This window comes from Corapipo altera, unplaced genomic scaffold (genome assembly GCF_003945725.1).
Source record: "Corapipo altera isolate COAL_440 unplaced genomic scaffold, ASM394572v1 61411, whole genome shotgun sequence".
Taxonomy (NCBI): domain Eukaryota; kingdom Metazoa; phylum Chordata; class Aves; order Passeriformes; family Pipridae; genus Corapipo; species Corapipo altera.
The window spans coordinates 12,318,266-12,335,509 of record NW_020884875.1 but is presented as its reverse complement, the minus strand read 5'-3'; the positions used below and the strand labels follow the sequence as shown (position 1 = coordinate 12,335,509).

The window sequence follows — 17,244 nt, the reverse complement described above, 5'->3', positions numbered from 1 at the left end:
TCATGTATGTTTTTTCTGTTCTAAAAGGAAAATTTCTACTGAAAGGATACAGTTTTCTATGTAATCTTCCAAGTTGTGTTTGATTTAAATTGTTCTTGGTAATGGATCTACAAGTGGAAAGTTTCCAGTATAATGTTACTTACTCTTTTTTAGGTGCCAGGCATAGGAAAAGTAACAGAGAAGATGTTAAAAGCCCTTGGAATTGTGACTTGCTCAGAACTTTACCAGCAGAGGGCACTGCTTTCTCTTCTGTTTTCAGAAATATCTTGGCGTAATTTCTTGGATATTTCCCTTGGTTTGGGCTCAACACATTTGGAAAAGTATGCTTTGGGGTTTTTTTCCTCCTATGTTCAGAATTTTCTAAATGTTTCCTTGTGTGTGCTACATTTTATTTTACATTTTATTTTATTTACAAATATTATGGAAATACGGCTTGTTTAGCACATTTTTAAAAGTCTCTGACATTTGTTACTGTTATACTTATGGCTAAGGTACAACAGCCAAACATCAAAAAGCAAAGATTTGTACAGCCCTGTCTAAATATGAAATCCAAAGAAGTCTTGTCAGGGAAGTTGTACATAAGTGTATATCAAGAAATCAGGGGAGGATCATTTAGGATAACCTCATAATTATCAAAATAGCTGAACAGAACTGAATTGCCCTAAGCAGAGGTGTTCACTCCTGTTTCCTTGAAAAAAACAATACACATTCATTAGTGTTTATTATTATCTGATTATAATGAAAATTGCATTGGTATTTGATCTTCTCTGCTGGTAAATTTGTCGTATTTCTAATGAAAGTAAGTGAAGTTTATGTGTCTTCTATGAGGATTACATATATATTTGTATTATCAACATGTGAATTCGGTGGAATAGAACTGAAGATTTTTATATCCTTCTTAATATCCACTCCTTTAAAGTTCATACTACTTTAATGGCTTTTAGCTTCCTGTTTAGGAGAAGTCAGTCTGACTAGTGAATACATCTCTTCAATAATATTTGTAATTTCTAAGCCTGTCTTGGATACAAGCATGGAACACTTGTTCTTTTTTTAAAAAAAAGGCAAACTGTAGCATTTTGTTGCAAAATAATATATACAGTTAACAGTTTGAAGCCCAGTAATGTGCTAGCACAAAAGTTTGTGTTGTTGGGTTTCTTTCTATTCAGAAGTATGTTGACTTGTAAAAAAAATGTGCAGGAAGATTGACTTTGTAAAGGTGACTTGATAAAAGATAAAACCCAGTTTTCCAAATATTTGTTTCTGTTAATATATAAACAGACCTTGAATAGTCTTTTAATAGTTGGTGCACTCTTTCCCCTTATTCACTCTTGTTAGGTGTTGTAGTGTCTGGGAAATCCCCTAGTACATAAAAAAACCCCCAAAAAAGTAAAAAAAAAAAAAAAAGGAGCATTTCAGAAGTCAAGGTTATCATCATATGGAGAACACATTTTTCATGGATTTAATGTCTGAGAAATTGCTTCTTTTTTTTGCATCAACTTAATTTCAGTGATTTCAGTGTGGAGAATGCAAGCCTTTAACACAGCAATGCCTGAGTCCTCATAGTTCATCTTATGGTTGTTGTCTCTGACAAACATACAAAAATACTTACAAAGAAGGACTTAAAAAGAATTGCTCTGAGGAACTTCTTATATGCAGAAGAGTTGTTAAAGGGTGCTCAACTAAAACTGAAAAGAAAGAATGCAACAAGAAAACCCAGCCTTAACGTGTCACCTTTAACCTGAAGAATCATTTAGACAGAAAGCAAACTATTTCCTCAGATCCTCAGATAAAAAGATATTCAAATATACATGTATGTTCAGGATTTTGATAGCAGTGCTTCACAGTTACAGCAAGGTGAGACAGCATAGGATTTGTAGTTAGTTTTGGTTTTAGATAACACTCCTGATATAGGAGGTGAGTTGCGGGGTGGAGGGGTTGTTTGGTTTTTTTACACACTGTTTATTTTTATTGACTATTTTTATTGACATCTATGGCTGATCTATGTCTTTACTTAATCTACAGAAGTTTAAGGGTTTCTTTTTTTTTAAATCTCCATTTAACACTTGTTTAAACTGGATGTACAAGATTTGTAGAAAAAGTTAGCATCCAGACTTTATAGAAGAGATTGCTGTTACTTATTGAGGCATAATTGGTTGACTCAGAGTTTATTGAAAAGATAACAGTTCTACGTAAAGTGAGTATAATAAATTGCTTTTCTTTTTGAAGGGATGGAGAAAGAAAAAGTATGAGTACTGAAAGGTATGCCTTTTTAATATTGAGAAAAATTGCATTAATTATTAAAACTACTAAATACCATGTAGTGTATATTTTTATTAGACATATAATCTCATTATGTACTTATATGTGTTAAAAAACAACATATACAATAAGCTCACTAAATTAGATTCAAGCTTTCATTGCTTTTTTCCCTTGGCTCCTGAATACTATGGAGATATTTTTGTCAGTGAGTGTGTTGTCTTTTCTTATCATCTGATTCTGCTAATGCCTTTAAGACATCAAAGTGATCATGAAGCTTAAAGATAGGGTGGAAATATGTAAGGGCTTGAATTTTTTTATATGTTCTAGTTTAATGTCAGTATCAGTGTAATAGCCTGCAGTCACATGCATTTCCTAACTTTCAGGTTTCAGTTAGTGTAAAGTTCCTTAAAAAGGTGGTGCTTGTTGTTTCCAGAAGTTCATTTTCAATACAGAAGTGATGCAGGGAGAATCTGTAGAGCACCATAATAATTATCCCTACCCTCATGTGTTGTCTTTTCTTAGGAAAGATGGTAAGAAAAGATGCTTAGTCCTATTGAGACTCAGTAGTTGTGAGCAGCTGAAGAAAGCCCCATAAGATTTTGGTACCATCAAACGTGAGAAATTTATAGCTTTAGTCTTGTGCTGGTTTGCAGGCTGCTGAGATCATGAAACTAGTTTATGTGGAGGGGAAGAGACAGTCCTCTCGATACTGTTCCTTCCAAACCTTGGACTGCAACATTGCCAGAATAGCATGAATTACTCCTTGAATAATGGTATGGGACCTACAGGGAAATATTCGTCCCATTGGTTTGGCAGCATGCAAACATTCTTAGTGGAATGTGAATGATAATAAACAAAGCCTTTCCAATAGAATGGAGTAAACCTGAATATAACTTAGAGATGTGAAATCCAGTGTAACTATATGGACTTTACACTCGTAAATGTAAAGCCTGACATGAAAAAATGGATCTGTGAGACCTTTCCAAAAATATTTGCTGTCTAAATTTTGCTTCCCATTTCTCTTAAAACCACTACTAGCTGAAGGTTGCCTTTCATGTTGTTACTTAAAAGCAAATGTACAACAACAAAAAAATACTGTAATTTCCCTACTAAGAAGCTCTAGCAAAGGCAGTTGGCAACATTTTTGGCAGAAAGATAGCTTTTCCTCCTCTGAGGCTAGACGGAATTATCCTAGCTGGCATCTTTTTCTTAGCATCTGCATTATTTATTTCTGATATTTGGCTCTGATGTTGACTTTCGAATACTGAATTTCTTCTGATGTTACACAGTGTGTACAGAGGAGATTAAACTCAACTTGGCTGGTTCTGTGAATTCATTTAGTGTTAGTATTCTGTCTTGCAAATATTTAAGTATTAATGACATTAAATCTGATACATTTTCAAATAATGCATGAAAAATTGAAAGCCAAATTATTTAATTATTTGAAGGGCCTTGCAAACATTTTGCAAACAAAATATTCCTATTAATAACCTTTCCTTGAAGTAAATGCTCAAACCTATGCAACATTCTTCTGATGTAGTTTAACTTAACTGTACGAAAAATATTTTTAGATTGCAGCCAGTTATATATGAACATATAGTAGGATTCATACTGAAAAAAGATCACGTCTTTGTCTTAGAACATTCAGTGAAATAAACAGAGCAGAAGACCAGTACAGTTTGTGTCGAGAACTCTGCAGAGACCTTGCTCAAGAGCTACAGAAAGAGGGACTTAAGGTATTTATATTATTCTGGTTACTTCAAAAAGACACCACTTTGCACTCCAACTTATTAAATGCAGCTTTAGTGTAAATGCTTTCAGCAGCATCGTATCATGCAGTCTATCTTCAGAAGTCTTCATTGTTTCATTTACAGATGTTTAGAATGATATAGGCAGCATTTTGATATTGTGGAGGTGTATATCTAATAATATGTGTGGGAAAAAAAATTAAACTTATTAACCATTTACTTAACATATAAATATTTTTTGCTAAAAGCAGTGTTTGTTTATAAGGGAGTAATAGAGTCATGCTTTGGACAATCATGTAACACTAATGTATGTAAAACACTATATTTCTCTCCTATATTTATACAGGATCCAGTCAGTAGCCAGTTGTGTAGTTTTAGAATTTGATGTATGCCAAACTTGTTGACAAGTTATTCGTATATGCATTCAGTGGTATGAATGGTAGAAACAATCCCTTTATTCCTTCCCCCCAGATTTCTGTTTATTACCTAGAAAGAACAGTACATGTTTTCTTTGGAGATCTTTGTGTTAGAGCAAAGAATAACATTCAAGACCTAAAAGAATTATGGTTAGTCTTCCTCAGCCATAAAAGAATATCTCAAAAGATGACAGTTTGGAAGGTAAATGATCAGCTAAGAAGGACAAGGAGATAAGCTTACAAAGGCATCAGAACAAAGGGAGTGCTATTTATTTACATTTGGATGGACATGATAGATCACACAAATGGTTTGGAAGGTGTTGCCAGTGGGAATATCTGTGCTAAACACTAAAGCTGTGTGGCTCTGATAGCACTATGCAGGAGGAAGGAAGTTTTCAACAAATCCGTAATTGGGTATCACTTTTGCATCCTTAGTAGTTAGGATATGTGGTATTGGAAATTTCGAAATGATGAAATAATTTTTGAGGGTAGAAGTGGCCTGTAGGCAAAACATGAACTCTGTTGAACATGCACTGGTGGCAGATGGTCTGCTGAGAATTGTAGCCAAATGACTCAATTCAGAGAATTTGACTTCAACAGTTAGGGGCAAATACAGAATCTTGCTGTCAAGTTCTTGGCAGTGCCCCTTGCTGTGCACAGATAAGCACCTGGTCTTGCTTGTGGCTTAAGATATAGATGCTACATCGTAATTGTTTCTGTTTCTATGACATGCTTAACCTTTTTCCTTTTTCCTTTTTTATATTCTTTTTTTTTCCCAAGGGTAAAACTGTTACCTTGAAGTTAAAGAATGTGAACTTTGAAGTTAAAACAAGAGCTTCAACTGTGCTGTCTTCTGTTTCTACTGAGGAGGAAATATTTGCTGTTGCTAAAGACTTGTTAGGAACAGAAATTGACAGTGTTGCTCCTCACCCTCTACGGATCAGACTTATGGGTAAAAATATTTCAAACTCATTCTTCCTTTTCAAAATTATGAGATCTTACAGTGTATCAAAATAATATACACAGCACCCTAAAGTAAAATCAGTATAAGTTTATTTATCCTTTCTCTGTTATCCTCGTAGTTTTTGCAAATTGAAACAGCTCTGGAGTGGTGATTGGTAACTCAGGAATGTTTTACTAATTGAAGTTGAACTTGTTTTATAGAACAGCACACACATCAGCATGAGAGCAGAATCTTGAATCATAGCAGTGCTTATTCTGGTACCTTAAAAGAGCTTTTAAATCTGCTTTGCACCACAGCAACAGAAGTGCTTATAGATCTTGAAGTACAAAGTTCTGCAAGAAATGCAAACACTTCTGACAAAAGTAAATTTATCTTGATCCTAAGACCTTTATGTTTCAGGTACCTATACATTCTGCTTGAAGCATTTAGTGATACATAAAACTTATTTGCCTAAGATATTAAAATGTACTGAAAAAATAAATATTTTTGTGGGGAAAATTCATGCAAAACTCTTTTAGACTGCATTTTAAGTAACTGTATTATGTTTATAACCTCGTGTTTTAGTGCAATCAGTTAAAAGTTAAGGGATGTTAATGATATGGTTGGGCAAGTGATTGCATCTGATAAAATTGTATTGACCTTGTGAGCCACTGTGAGTATTTGCAGGTACTATAGCCGCCTTATAGAGATAAAGTGCATGGTTATTGAGTGGATATATACCTCAAAAGGTGTTAATTAAGAAATAGTATTAAGTTCTCATAAAGTTATTGTTATAAGTTTATTTTTCATCATTAGGTGTACGAGTATCAGGATTTCTAAGTGAAGAAGAAAAGAAGTACCAACAAAAAAGCATTACGAGTTTCTTAAAATCAGGAAAAGAAATTGGTTTCCTTAGGCTTCAGCCAGAGAAGTCTAACCAAGAGTATTTCACAAAAAGTTCAGAAGCATCTCATAGAGGGAGTTTTTTTGATCAAAAGCGGGCAGCAAGGCTACTAAATAGTGAGAATCTTCCTCCAAATGAAGCTGTAGATAAGCAGCTCTTTCATGATAGGAAATCATCGGCAAATTTTGTGGAAGAAACAAAGAAACTCACAGGTTTACAGAGTTCTAATGTCTGTAAGATCTTCACCTGCCCTGTTTGCTTTGAGGAGCAAAGCAGCGATAATTTGGAAGAACTTAATAGACATATTGATGAGTGCCTCAATGGGACATTTGTTAAAGATACTATGGAAGTATCCAAGAATGACAGATCAAGAGAAGATACACTCAACACACTCCCACAATTTAGAAATGAAAATGAAAATGTTGATGAATGGCAAAAAAATAAAACAGATCAATTAGCAAGAACAGACCAGTCTGCAAGTACGTCTGACAGCTTTACTAACAACAGCACAGAAAAATTTGCTCAGATAGTATCTGATAAGTCTCACAGGGAGCAGCAGCCTAGCAATCTCAGTGACATTGCTAGAAATGTGTGTATGAAAGAGTGTCTCTTCCCCAAAACAATATCTCAAGGCAATCAGGACCATTTTGAAAAGACTGAACATACAGCAGGAACTAGTTTATCCTGTTTCTTTGAAGCTAAAGAAGGCAGTGTTCTTGTTTGTCCAGTTTGTAATACAGAACAGAAAACCACCAGTCTTGTGTCATTTAACAGACATGTGGATGTCTGCTTAAATAAAGGCCTTATCCAGGAGCTGACAGAAAAAAAAGATTTTCCTGCTGAGAATTACAGGACGGAAAACTGGAATAGAGTTGGTGAGTATATGCACTAGGATATATTTGTTATTCAAGTTATCTGCTTGTACAATTAAAATACTCTGGTAATGGTGTATTTGAACTTTTTGGGACTTTGAGATTTTTGCTACAAGCTCATTTTAGTAAGGCCTGTGTAAGAGTGAACATTTTTATCTAAAAAATACCAAATCAGTTCTCATGAGAAACTAGATTTATGACTGTAATGGTAGTTAGACAGTGCCCTCCCATTTGCCGTAACGGTGACATAGGAATTTCTGTAAATGGCTTGGTTTTTACCCCCAACCATGTTCAGAAAGGTATTTGCAAGGCCACTGAGATTAAAATGAAAATCAATTAAAACATCTTCAACCTGGATTGTTTCAGAGATTTGGTTGACAGAAAAGTTATGTGCTAGCAGAACCAGAGAGGGTGAGTTAGAGTTTAAAGGCAGAAACTTCCAAGCCTGTTGTATATAAATATAAAATATATCAGGTAACTGCACCTGTAACATGCCAAACCAGTAGATGTTTACTCAAGTAGTTTCTTTCTTTGATGAAGAGTTATTCTTTGGCCAGATTAGAAGACACGTGCAGATAGTTAAGTATCTACCTAAAGTACTTATCCCTATTCTCCCTAACATTTATAAGAGAAGATTAAAATGCTAGTGTGTTGGAATTTTCAGTATGCAATTAATACTTAAAATATTAACCTTTTACACAGAAAATTTTATAAACACTCTTGCTGTTACGTGTGCAAACAGACTTTGATTTAAATTAAAGACTTACTGTTGGTGAAGATTCTTTTTTTCCCTCTGCAGGATAAAAAAATTAAGAACATAATTTCCAACTACCACCTGAAAATCCACTATGTAATGCTGAAATATTTCTGAAAACTTCTGAACTCAGAGGTTCAAAGAATTCAGTAAACTAAAGGCTTTTTGGTTTTCTCTTTTTAAAATGTTAATATAAACTACTATACTCAGACTGCAGCTAATAAAATATCTGCTTTTTGAGACAGATTAAATTTGGTTATGTTTAAAAAAGGAAGTTCTGCCATGTGTGTAATTTCTGAAGCATTTTTTCTTTCTTGAAGTAATTAATTTTTGTTGTTTCCAATTACTTTTAAGGAGTTTTAAGCAAAGAAAAGCAATGCACAAATCCATCACAAGGAACAAAAAGGTGAGAGTTTTCTGGACTCTTGAGTACACCACTCATTTTAAAATAATAAAGTTTAGAAAACTATTCAGTGTTGCAAACATTGCGTAGGTATGCACTGTATATTTTAACCTCTTACTGTTTTGTTGTGTTTTTTTTTAACTTCAGGTCTGGATTAACAACGTCACAATCAGTATCAAAAAAGACCAAGTTGAGCAATTCCAAGCATACAATCAAAACGTTTTTTAAATGACTGTGTAGCAGCATATTCTATATGAAGTATTTCATACAGTTTTATGACTGCAAATTAATTTAGCATTGTTGGTAGGCTGGATTCAGGTGCCTGTCACTTTGGAGCCATTGCATATCTGTATAGAAAGAACATGATGTCTGAGGTAGAAGAAGAGGTGTAAATATAAATAAGGTAATTTTTTTGTTGTTTTGTTTTAGAATAGTACTTTTTTTCCCCCAGTTTTTTCCAAGAATCAAAATCCACCAGCACTACGATTTTGTTTGTATTGAACATGTGGAACTTTCTGAGAGCCATGAGCAGCCTCATGAATTCTCTCTGCTGTTCAAAAAACAGAACAGATAGGGTAGAGCTGCCATTGAGCAAGCTTGTAGGGCAAGCTCCTTAGAGAGCAGGAATCATTAGCTAGGGTGCTACACTGTACTTACTGAAGGCTCTCTCAGGACACCTGACCTGCCATTTTCTCTCAGGACCACACCTGACCTGCCATCCTCACTGTGGTAATCGTAGTAGCTCAGGCTGACACTTCCTTGGACAATTCAATGCCAAATTTAATTACTATATTGGCTGTGTGATAACAAGGAAGAGCTGAGCTGCTTGACTTCAACTTACAAATGTCTTCTCAGTGAACAAAAAAATTTTTTGATCTCACAGTTTCTAAGGACAAGAACAAGAACTTAGAGAACTATCAAGCTTTCATTGTTTTACTGAAAATTACTTCAGTAAGAATTGATGGACCAACCGTGTCCATCTCATTGTGGTGAGATACAGGATGACTTCACTGATTTAGAAAATGTTAATAAAACTGCTAATTGAGAGAAGGATTCCTGCAGTGTAGTCAGACAAATGCTATTTGATCCTTGACCTTTCTAAAGCAGTTGAGAACTCTTCACGGTTTGAAATTGTCACCAGTCAGTAGCACTTAATTTACTCTAAATAAAAAGTCTCATGGTGCAATAATAATGAATTATGTGCAAATATGCAAGATGATGAACCTCTTACTGTTTACCTATATTTCTCTTTAAAATTATTTTGTATTTCTGAATAGATTATATTTTATCAGTGCATATGTTGAAGGAAGGAATTAAGTGCAAATATTTAAAATACACTGTTTAGCTTTTTCTGTTCATGACAAAATGCTTAAAGGAATTTTATTATAATTAAATATTTATCTGACAAATAATTTATTATGACAGCATATTTCTTAGAAGTTACACAAACAGTGCTAAACCCTGTATGAAATATAAATTGCTTTTTGACTGCAAACTCATTTAAAGAAGTGGCTACTGCAGAAGCATCTATTTTGTTGTTTAACTGTGTTGGAAGTACTTGGGGATTTGCTTGGTTTTTAATCCAGTATGTGTATGGTATGTCTTAGATGCCCAGGCTAAGTCCGGAATGTGCTTTTTTGTTTCCAAAATTGCTGCAATGATTACACCATCTCAACCTGCTTGTCTGTTTGTTTGCCAGATGCCACTGTACCCACAGCTCTGTCATTTGACTTCATGTTAGTGCTCCCTTACCTTCTTCAGACCAAATCAGCTGGACTGGTTCAGACTGTGCAAATTGATTGAGTTGACTTTTTCTGAACCAGGTCAGTGAGCATTCAGCATGAACTGTTCTGTTGACAGAGGTGGGAGGTGGAAACTTTTGGTAGGAAAGACATAAAAGCAGCTGGGGGAACATTAAGCTACCACTGCTGTTTAGAAAGTGAACACCTCTCCCTTTATTATTGTATCTGTCTGATTCAATAAAGTGTAGAATCTAAGTATTACCTTGTCATTGTGTGTGTATCTTTAAATTGTGTATTTTTATGTAAGCATTACTTTGCAAAAACTAAGCTACTGTAAGGGCTTGAAAAAATTAAGTTGGTTTGACTAAGCCTTGAAAGTTGTCTTACCATCTGTTTAAAAGTAGAGCGTCATAGAGCTATAATTTTGAAGTGTTGGTGTGAAGGACCAGGAATCAGAATGGGAAAAATTTCAGAAGTGGAAAAATATGTACAGCGATTGAAAGGACTTTATGATGCAGACTTTACAGTTATTATGAATCTACACATTGTATGCTTCCCCAGAATTTGTATTTCCTGGACATGTTCAGGCTTGTCCACTTCCCTGCTTTCCTGCAGATTGGCTGGAGAAGCTGCAGAGAGGAGACAGCCTCCATTCGCCCCTTATTTCCCCGGTTCCTCCCATGTTCCTTCCTGATATGGTTTGAAGCTGGCTCCCTGCCAAGTCTCCAAACCTTACCACAAGAAGTTGTCCCCCCCCAAACCTCAGGGACAAGAGGGAGAAAAACAACCAAGAAAAACCGAAACAAGAGACTATAGCAGTATATATATAAATAAAAGGAACAAAACCAAAATAATATATATATGTATCCCTATTAGTAGCCCAATATCTAGCACTAAAAGAGTTAGCAAAGAAATATCTCACTACTCTCCTTGAGACAACCTAGAGTCGCTCCAGGACGATCGCTGGCAACCTCCACCTCCCAAGGTCGGCAAGGCCTTACCAGGCCTCGCTCCCCAACACGGCAGACTCAACAGCAGGGAACCTGCACCTCCAAGCCACCGGAAGGAAAGAGAGCGAAGGCCTTCCCTCCTTTTTTCTTATAGTCTGGCTTACGTAAAAATCGTAGAGAATACTGGGTAAATCTGGGCCCTTCCTTGGCTACAAACTGGTCCCAAGGAAGGCCTAGCCCAAACTACCACATTCTTTCACTTGTGCCCCTATCCTGATTTGCTCCCCCGTTTGTCTGTCTCATGCCCCACCCTATATTCTGGCCCTTTCCCGCCTGAACTGCTAAAGAATCCGGCGCATGCCTCAATAAACGATTCTACCTGCACTCTACCTTGTGTCCTGGACCTGTGCTGTGCCATGGCCCCATCCCCCCTTCAGACTGCAGCATGTTGGTAACAGGTAGAAACATGAGCAGGACAGAGTTTGGGCTTGACATGTTCTCCCTGTAGGTTGATCCACCTTGGAATTATTTTGGGGATGGTTTATCACAGCCCGATCTCCCTCTCACACATTGTAGTTTGCAGGTCGGAGCCAAGGGCTGGAGTTATTAAGAATCATACTGCCCACAAGTCAGCCGAGGGAGCCATTGCAGTGGCCCAGGTTTGTCATCTGGCTGGTGTTGCAGGGATCTGTGCCATGTCATTCTGATGCCATTTGTATACAATGCACCTGTTGAGGCTGGGCCTGTCCATTTCACTGTTCTAATTACTACTTGTAAGCAAAGGCCGGTGGCAACAGGCAGCTGTAACCATAAAGGATGAGGATAACTGTAAGGAGCTACAGTTGAATAGACTAAGAATTCGTGCACTGCAGGGCTCAGAATCCTGTAGTTTTATACTTTAAGTAGAAGAACACAGTTTAATAAGATTAATACACAGTTTAATAAAAAAATACTTACTAACTAGACTTCAAATCTCACCTTCTTTTACAGGAGATAATTTATGCTTTTTCTCCTTTATGCACTATTCAACATGCTTGGGTCTTCCATTTTACCTTTATATTGGTTCATTTATGTATTTACTACTACTGTTACTTTAATACTAAATGTTACAGAAAGTTCTATAAGTTCCTGTCAGACATGCTGTGAAGGCAAGTGAGGAATATGTTACATTACTTCCTTGCTCTGCACTTTGTTTTGGATTCTGCATCTCTGTAGGTTTCTACATCAGTCTTTCTGTGGTTTGTTGGGGCTATTTGAAAGAGTCAGTATTGTGGGAAGTAGTTAGAAAATGTGGTAAACTTGCTATTTGCAAAATTTGAGCCCATGTAGTTGTACTCATACGATATACTCTGAAATAGTACTGTATGTTAGTAATTAGAATGGAAACTAGCAGCTGGTGTCTCCTGACTGTATGTAAAATTAGATTTTACTGTAACTCATGGTCTGTTCCTCCTTTGGTGCCAGCTTTGTAGGCAAATTTGATCACTCCTAGTTGTCTCTGGTCACTCATTTTGAGAAGGAGCATTAATGTTGAAAACACTGGGTCTGTATTACTAGCCCAGTCATCATACAGAAGTGAAACTTACTCTTAAGGAATTTTACTGGAACATTTGATGGGAAGCAAGAAAAAGTGAAACCTCCATAATTCAACTGTGATAAAATCAGTTGCTTGTTCTTCTCACTTGGTGTATTTTCCCAGGGTTTCAGGTTTTTTTTAGCTGAGTAATATTCATCTGCTTTAAGTACAGTTGATGTAATTATCCTATCAGACTAAGGTGTATCAAATGTAAAGATTTTTATACATTACAGCCTGTCTGTATCAAAAGTGTTTAAAGGAGAAAAGAACTGTGAAATTTTTTGATCTGTGATAAGCTGAATCTGAGCCAATAGTTTAGTATCCAAATTTGCTCAGTTTACAAACTCTTGAGTCTTTCTGATTAATTTTACCATGGACAAGTATCGTGTTTATAATCTTGGAAATTAAAATAATGGTGTAATTTAATTACTAAGAAAAAATTACACTGAAGGAACTCAAATCTGTCTACAGTTTTGTAAGGCAGAATATTGATATTCCTGCATTCTTGGAGCTATGCTTTTCCCAGTATTTGTTTTGAAATGCCAGCAATATCAAAAGCTGTTGTTAAAGTAAAATTTAGGATAGTCACTCAATTTTTATGCCCTGAGAAAAATCATTGTCTGTGTGAAATGAAATATCAGTGCTGCCTTAAGTAGACCAAAGTAATGGTGGACTGCAAGATAAATTGGGGAATAGATAGATTGGATGGATCTTAGCATGTCAGTTCACAAAAACTGACCCTTTTGGGGGATGTGTGTTTATTTTGATGGGACTTTGACAAAAGCAAATGAAAATACTGCCTTCCTGAAATTGTGATTGGATCAAAACTGCTAGTGCGTTTGTGTAGTTATTCACAAATTTATGGCAGAGGCACCTCAGTCTCTTACATCCTGAGGCTGTGTCAAGCTTCCCAGTGCGGTGTACACTGATTGACAGTGGTGAGAATAACTCTCGCAAGTGGACTCCAACCTGCAGAAAGAGCTCCGGGACCACTGTGTAATTAGTAATGCAGCCATGACTACCTGGTAATTAGTAATAAAATGTTACTTGTTTTTGTGGTGCAACGGGACTGCCTTTTGTCTTGCCTGTGCTTTTGGAGGTCCCAAGTGCTGTTGGCACATAAGGCTAGAGAAGACCTAGAGGTTGGATGGGGCAAGGATGATCCTGCTCAGTGCCTAGCTGGTGCCAAGAAATGCAGTATATTTAATTCCTGGTCTCTGTTAGAACAAACTCCCGAAGCTACTCCACACCTCTGCCCCTTGGGGCGATGCGTCCAGGCGGTGGGTGGTGCTGCGAGTGTGCCCGCAGGGCTGTGTGAGGCCTCGAGCCCCAGAACCGGTTTGTCGAGGCCAGCACAGGGCACCTCCCTCCGCACACCGACCTGAGGCCCCTTCCCTTGCTTGAGGAGGAAGAGCAGCCAGGGGCAACGATGAAGGGTCTGAGCCGCCTGCTCCGCACCGAGGAAGATGCTGTGCGGGGAGCCATGGCAGCCAGCCATGAGGGCCGTGAGTCCGGGGGGTTGGAGGCGAGGCAGCCCGGGGGGCAGCGCAACCCCGGGGCCCCTGTGCGGCGGGCACAGCCCCGTCAGGGCTGCCGGGGCGGTGGCACCCTCTCGAACCCGCTTTTTGCCTAGACCTAAGAACAAAATGAGCGGTGGGGGTTTGGAAAGGACAAGGTTAAACATGAGCTCCTTTACATGTAGTGAAAGTCATCAGTAAATGTGTGGATGTGGGGTCAGAAGCTGATTTTGACATGTTGCCTTCCAAAGGAGAAGTCCTGCAAACTGCCCAGTGCCCTGCTTCACCCCTGACCTGCTCTGGGGGCGTTCGCTGGCATCAGTCACGTCTCTGGGGCTGAACCCCTGCCACCAGTCCCACAGCCGATCTGGGCCCCCATTTTGGGGACACAGAAATCAGAGGACCTTGCACTCAGCAACACAAGTCTCAGTGATGAACTCTCCAGCTTTCATCCTGCACACCAGTCTGTGAAAGGCCAGACTGCTCTGGAGTAGACTGCAAGTAGTGAAAAGACCTGATTTGTGGAAACTGAGCGGTAGTTGTTAAACCCTGCCTCACCCCGGTCCTGTGATCGAAGCGTGACAACCAGGAGCCCTTCTCCTGGGCTGTAGTTCCTGCTTCCAGGCTGGCAGAGTGGGCGAGAAGGGAAAGAAATCGATAAAATATCACTGTTGCACTCGGTGGATTTTCCTATGACCTCTTTGAATCAGAAAATTACTATTTTAGAAAAAGATTCTCATGAATTGCCCTAGAAATTTTATTTCCAATAACAAGAAAACAAAGGAAACATTGAAAAGGTTGTCAAATGATTAAATATATGACTTAATTTTTAGAAACAATTTTATTGCCATTTGAATTTAAATGGTGTTATTTTTTTATTTTACCTCCTTGAAATCTTTAGCCAGTTCAAGTTCTTGGGTTTTTTTTCCATGTACTTTTTGAGATAATTTTGGATTTCATTGTGTGGACACCAGAGCAGGAAATTAGACAGGGGAGGTGGGGGAACACACACATGCAGGGATTTTCATAGTCTGTAAGTACTGAAATCTCTGCTGCACTTTTTTACTTCGTTGGAAATCATCCATATTTGTGATATTACTGAAAGACAGAATGAGGCCTCTAAGACATAAGTATGAGAAAAGAATTGAAGGTACCTCACTTTCTGTTTTGAGACCAACAAAGCTATCTACGTTTCTGCACTTTTTATTTTCTTGCCCTTCTAAGAGATGAACAATGTTGGGACATTCAATATACTGCTGCCAGGACTGTCTACAAAGGAAATTTAATATTACTATTTTATTGTTATAATATAAATATGCAGTTATTATACAAGTTGTAGGGCAATAAGCCATACATTTTGTATGAAGCCATAGAAAATACCCCCAAAAAAAACCCTGACAACCTCAAGTAGATAATTGATTGCTACCGTTACTTGAAAATAGAGTGGTTACTGGTAACACAAGGAGTGCCAAGTCCTGGAGACCCCAGAGCTTCCATAAATCTGTAGTCTGACAGCTCTGTACTCCTGTGATTTCATACGTGGGAAAAAAAATCAGTTTGCAAAAAGCAGCAAAAGTTTGGGCAACAAATCAGTGTCATGGCGTGTCTGGATTCTCACTGTTCTTAAATCATGAATTAACAAGAGGTATTAAGAGAGGGATTATTAAGAAACATGATGTCCGGAACAGAAGGTCTTTTTAACAGCCTGGACAGGAGAGAAAAGATCAGTTATTAATTCTTTGTCAGAACTACAACAGAACTGTCTTTGCAGTACTGTGTCTGATGCAGATACAGTAAAGAAACATAATTTTCTCTTGTTTGTTGAAGGCAGTGTTGAGTAAACGCTTGGGGTTGTTCATGAATGTCCTGAGGTGCATTTATTTTTGCATTCTCAAGTAAGACATATGTGTGATATTCATCAGCAGTAACAAATGTGGCCTAATTGTAACTAATTGCAGCTACTTAGTGCTGTACATTTTGTTTCCACATTTGCCACAGATTTGTCTTGAGCAAGGTGTCCTCTGACCATTTGTTATCTGAATTGAAATTATGTTAGTGGAAAGCTCTACTGGATACTTCTTTAGGGTAATGACTATGTAAACTAGGAGTAAGAAATTTATTCTTTAAAGATTCTTTTGTTCATAGATCAAATATCCCAAAGTTCATAATGATGATTTTCCAGTCAGACATGCTCCTTGTCACAGATGCCAGGGGTGCCTTTTTATTTGGAACTGCTTTTTTTCTTTTTTTTATTTTCCCCTGTGCCCCCATGTTGTAGTACAAGCAAAACATATTCTATGATTTGCAGAGAAGTTTGGGAGGTTGCTTCATTTGTTTGAGGTGCTTGGATAATTTCATAGGAAAACTGGAAATACCTTTGCAAGTATCCAGTTTAATTTCTAACTCATTCTGTTACAGTACAACTGTGATTATTCCCCCTGAGACTATAGCCATGAGTAACGTGTGAAATGCAATTAAGTGAATGCTATGCTGATTTTCCTTAGTATGCTCTGCAGTCATACTGCCCCAAGCTGTGTTCTTATTAGGCATTAATGAACTTAGACATAATGCAGTAGGATGAATTTGCCTGAGAGGCCTCTAAGGAATAGTTAATTGCTGCAGTTCCTGGTTCAACAGAGTGCTGTCCTCTTTGGTGGTATCACTGGACAAGTGATTTCAGGGCAAAATATTCTAGACAGAAGATGTCTAAGTAATTATATTACAAGTGTGATACGCTAGGGAATTAAAGATATCTACTAACTTTTTGCAAGTGATTTAACCGCTATGCTATTTTCTTCTAAGTGATTAATCAAATGTTAAGGTAGAAACATGAAAAATACTCTGACCCCCAGCTAAACCAGTTGTAAGGTACTGGCATATTACTTTCCAAAGTTACTGAACATGCTGTTGCAGCTACTTTAGCTGACCAAACAGATGTTCATTTTTGAATTGAGATGTTGAGGAAAGATCTCAGTTTAAAAGTGAATGTCACATTGTGACCAGATTTTGGGTTAGAGTAGACACCTTTTTGTTTGTTTCTTTTTGCCCCCTGTAAAACGTGGTTAGTTTGGTTGGTTTCAGTTGTTTTGTTTTTCCAGTTGTGTCATGCCATGCGGTTACTGCTTTAGATTTTTTTGTATTTTGGTGGTGTGTTGTGTTT

General features: G+C 37.4%; 2 protein-coding genes across 9 annotated transcripts in view; both read left to right on the top strand.

The window, feature by feature from the left end:
- The window catches only part of POLK (DNA polymerase kappa), a 33,402-nt gene extending 23,103 nt beyond the window's left edge, over positions 1 to 10,299 (top strand). For 6 of the 7 annotated variants that reach the window (XM_027634806.1, XM_027634807.1, XM_027634811.1 and 3 more), the window contains 7 exons: positions 154 to 320; positions 2,227 to 2,259; positions 3,899 to 3,995; positions 5,204 to 5,375; positions 6,183 to 7,145; positions 8,251 to 8,302; positions 8,447 to 10,299. In XM_027634806.1, the coding sequence (XP_027490607.1) occupies positions 154 to 320; positions 2,227 to 2,259; positions 3,899 to 3,995; positions 5,204 to 5,375; positions 6,183 to 7,145; positions 8,251 to 8,302; positions 8,447 to 8,531 (1,569 nt within the window). In that variant the 3' untranslated portion in view covers positions 8,532 to 10,299. The remainder of the gene's footprint in view (positions 1 to 153; positions 321 to 2,226; positions 2,260 to 3,898; positions 3,996 to 5,203; positions 5,376 to 6,182; positions 7,146 to 8,250; positions 8,303 to 8,446) is intronic. The other variant, XM_027634810.1, reaches the window with a different exon arrangement.
- Positions 10,300 to 13,996: 3,697 nt separating this feature from the next.
- Positions 13,997 to 17,244, top strand: part of ANKDD1B (ankyrin repeat and death domain containing 1B) — a 28,380-nt gene continuing 25,132 nt past the window's right edge. Inside the window, exon 1 of one of the 2 annotated variants that reach the window (XM_027634869.1) lies at positions 13,997 to 14,072. In XM_027634869.1, the coding sequence (XP_027490670.1) occupies positions 13,997 to 14,072 (76 nt within the window). Of the gene's footprint in view, positions 14,073 to 15,047; positions 15,118 to 17,244 lie in introns of those variants that run through there. The other variant, XM_027634870.1, reaches the window with a different exon arrangement.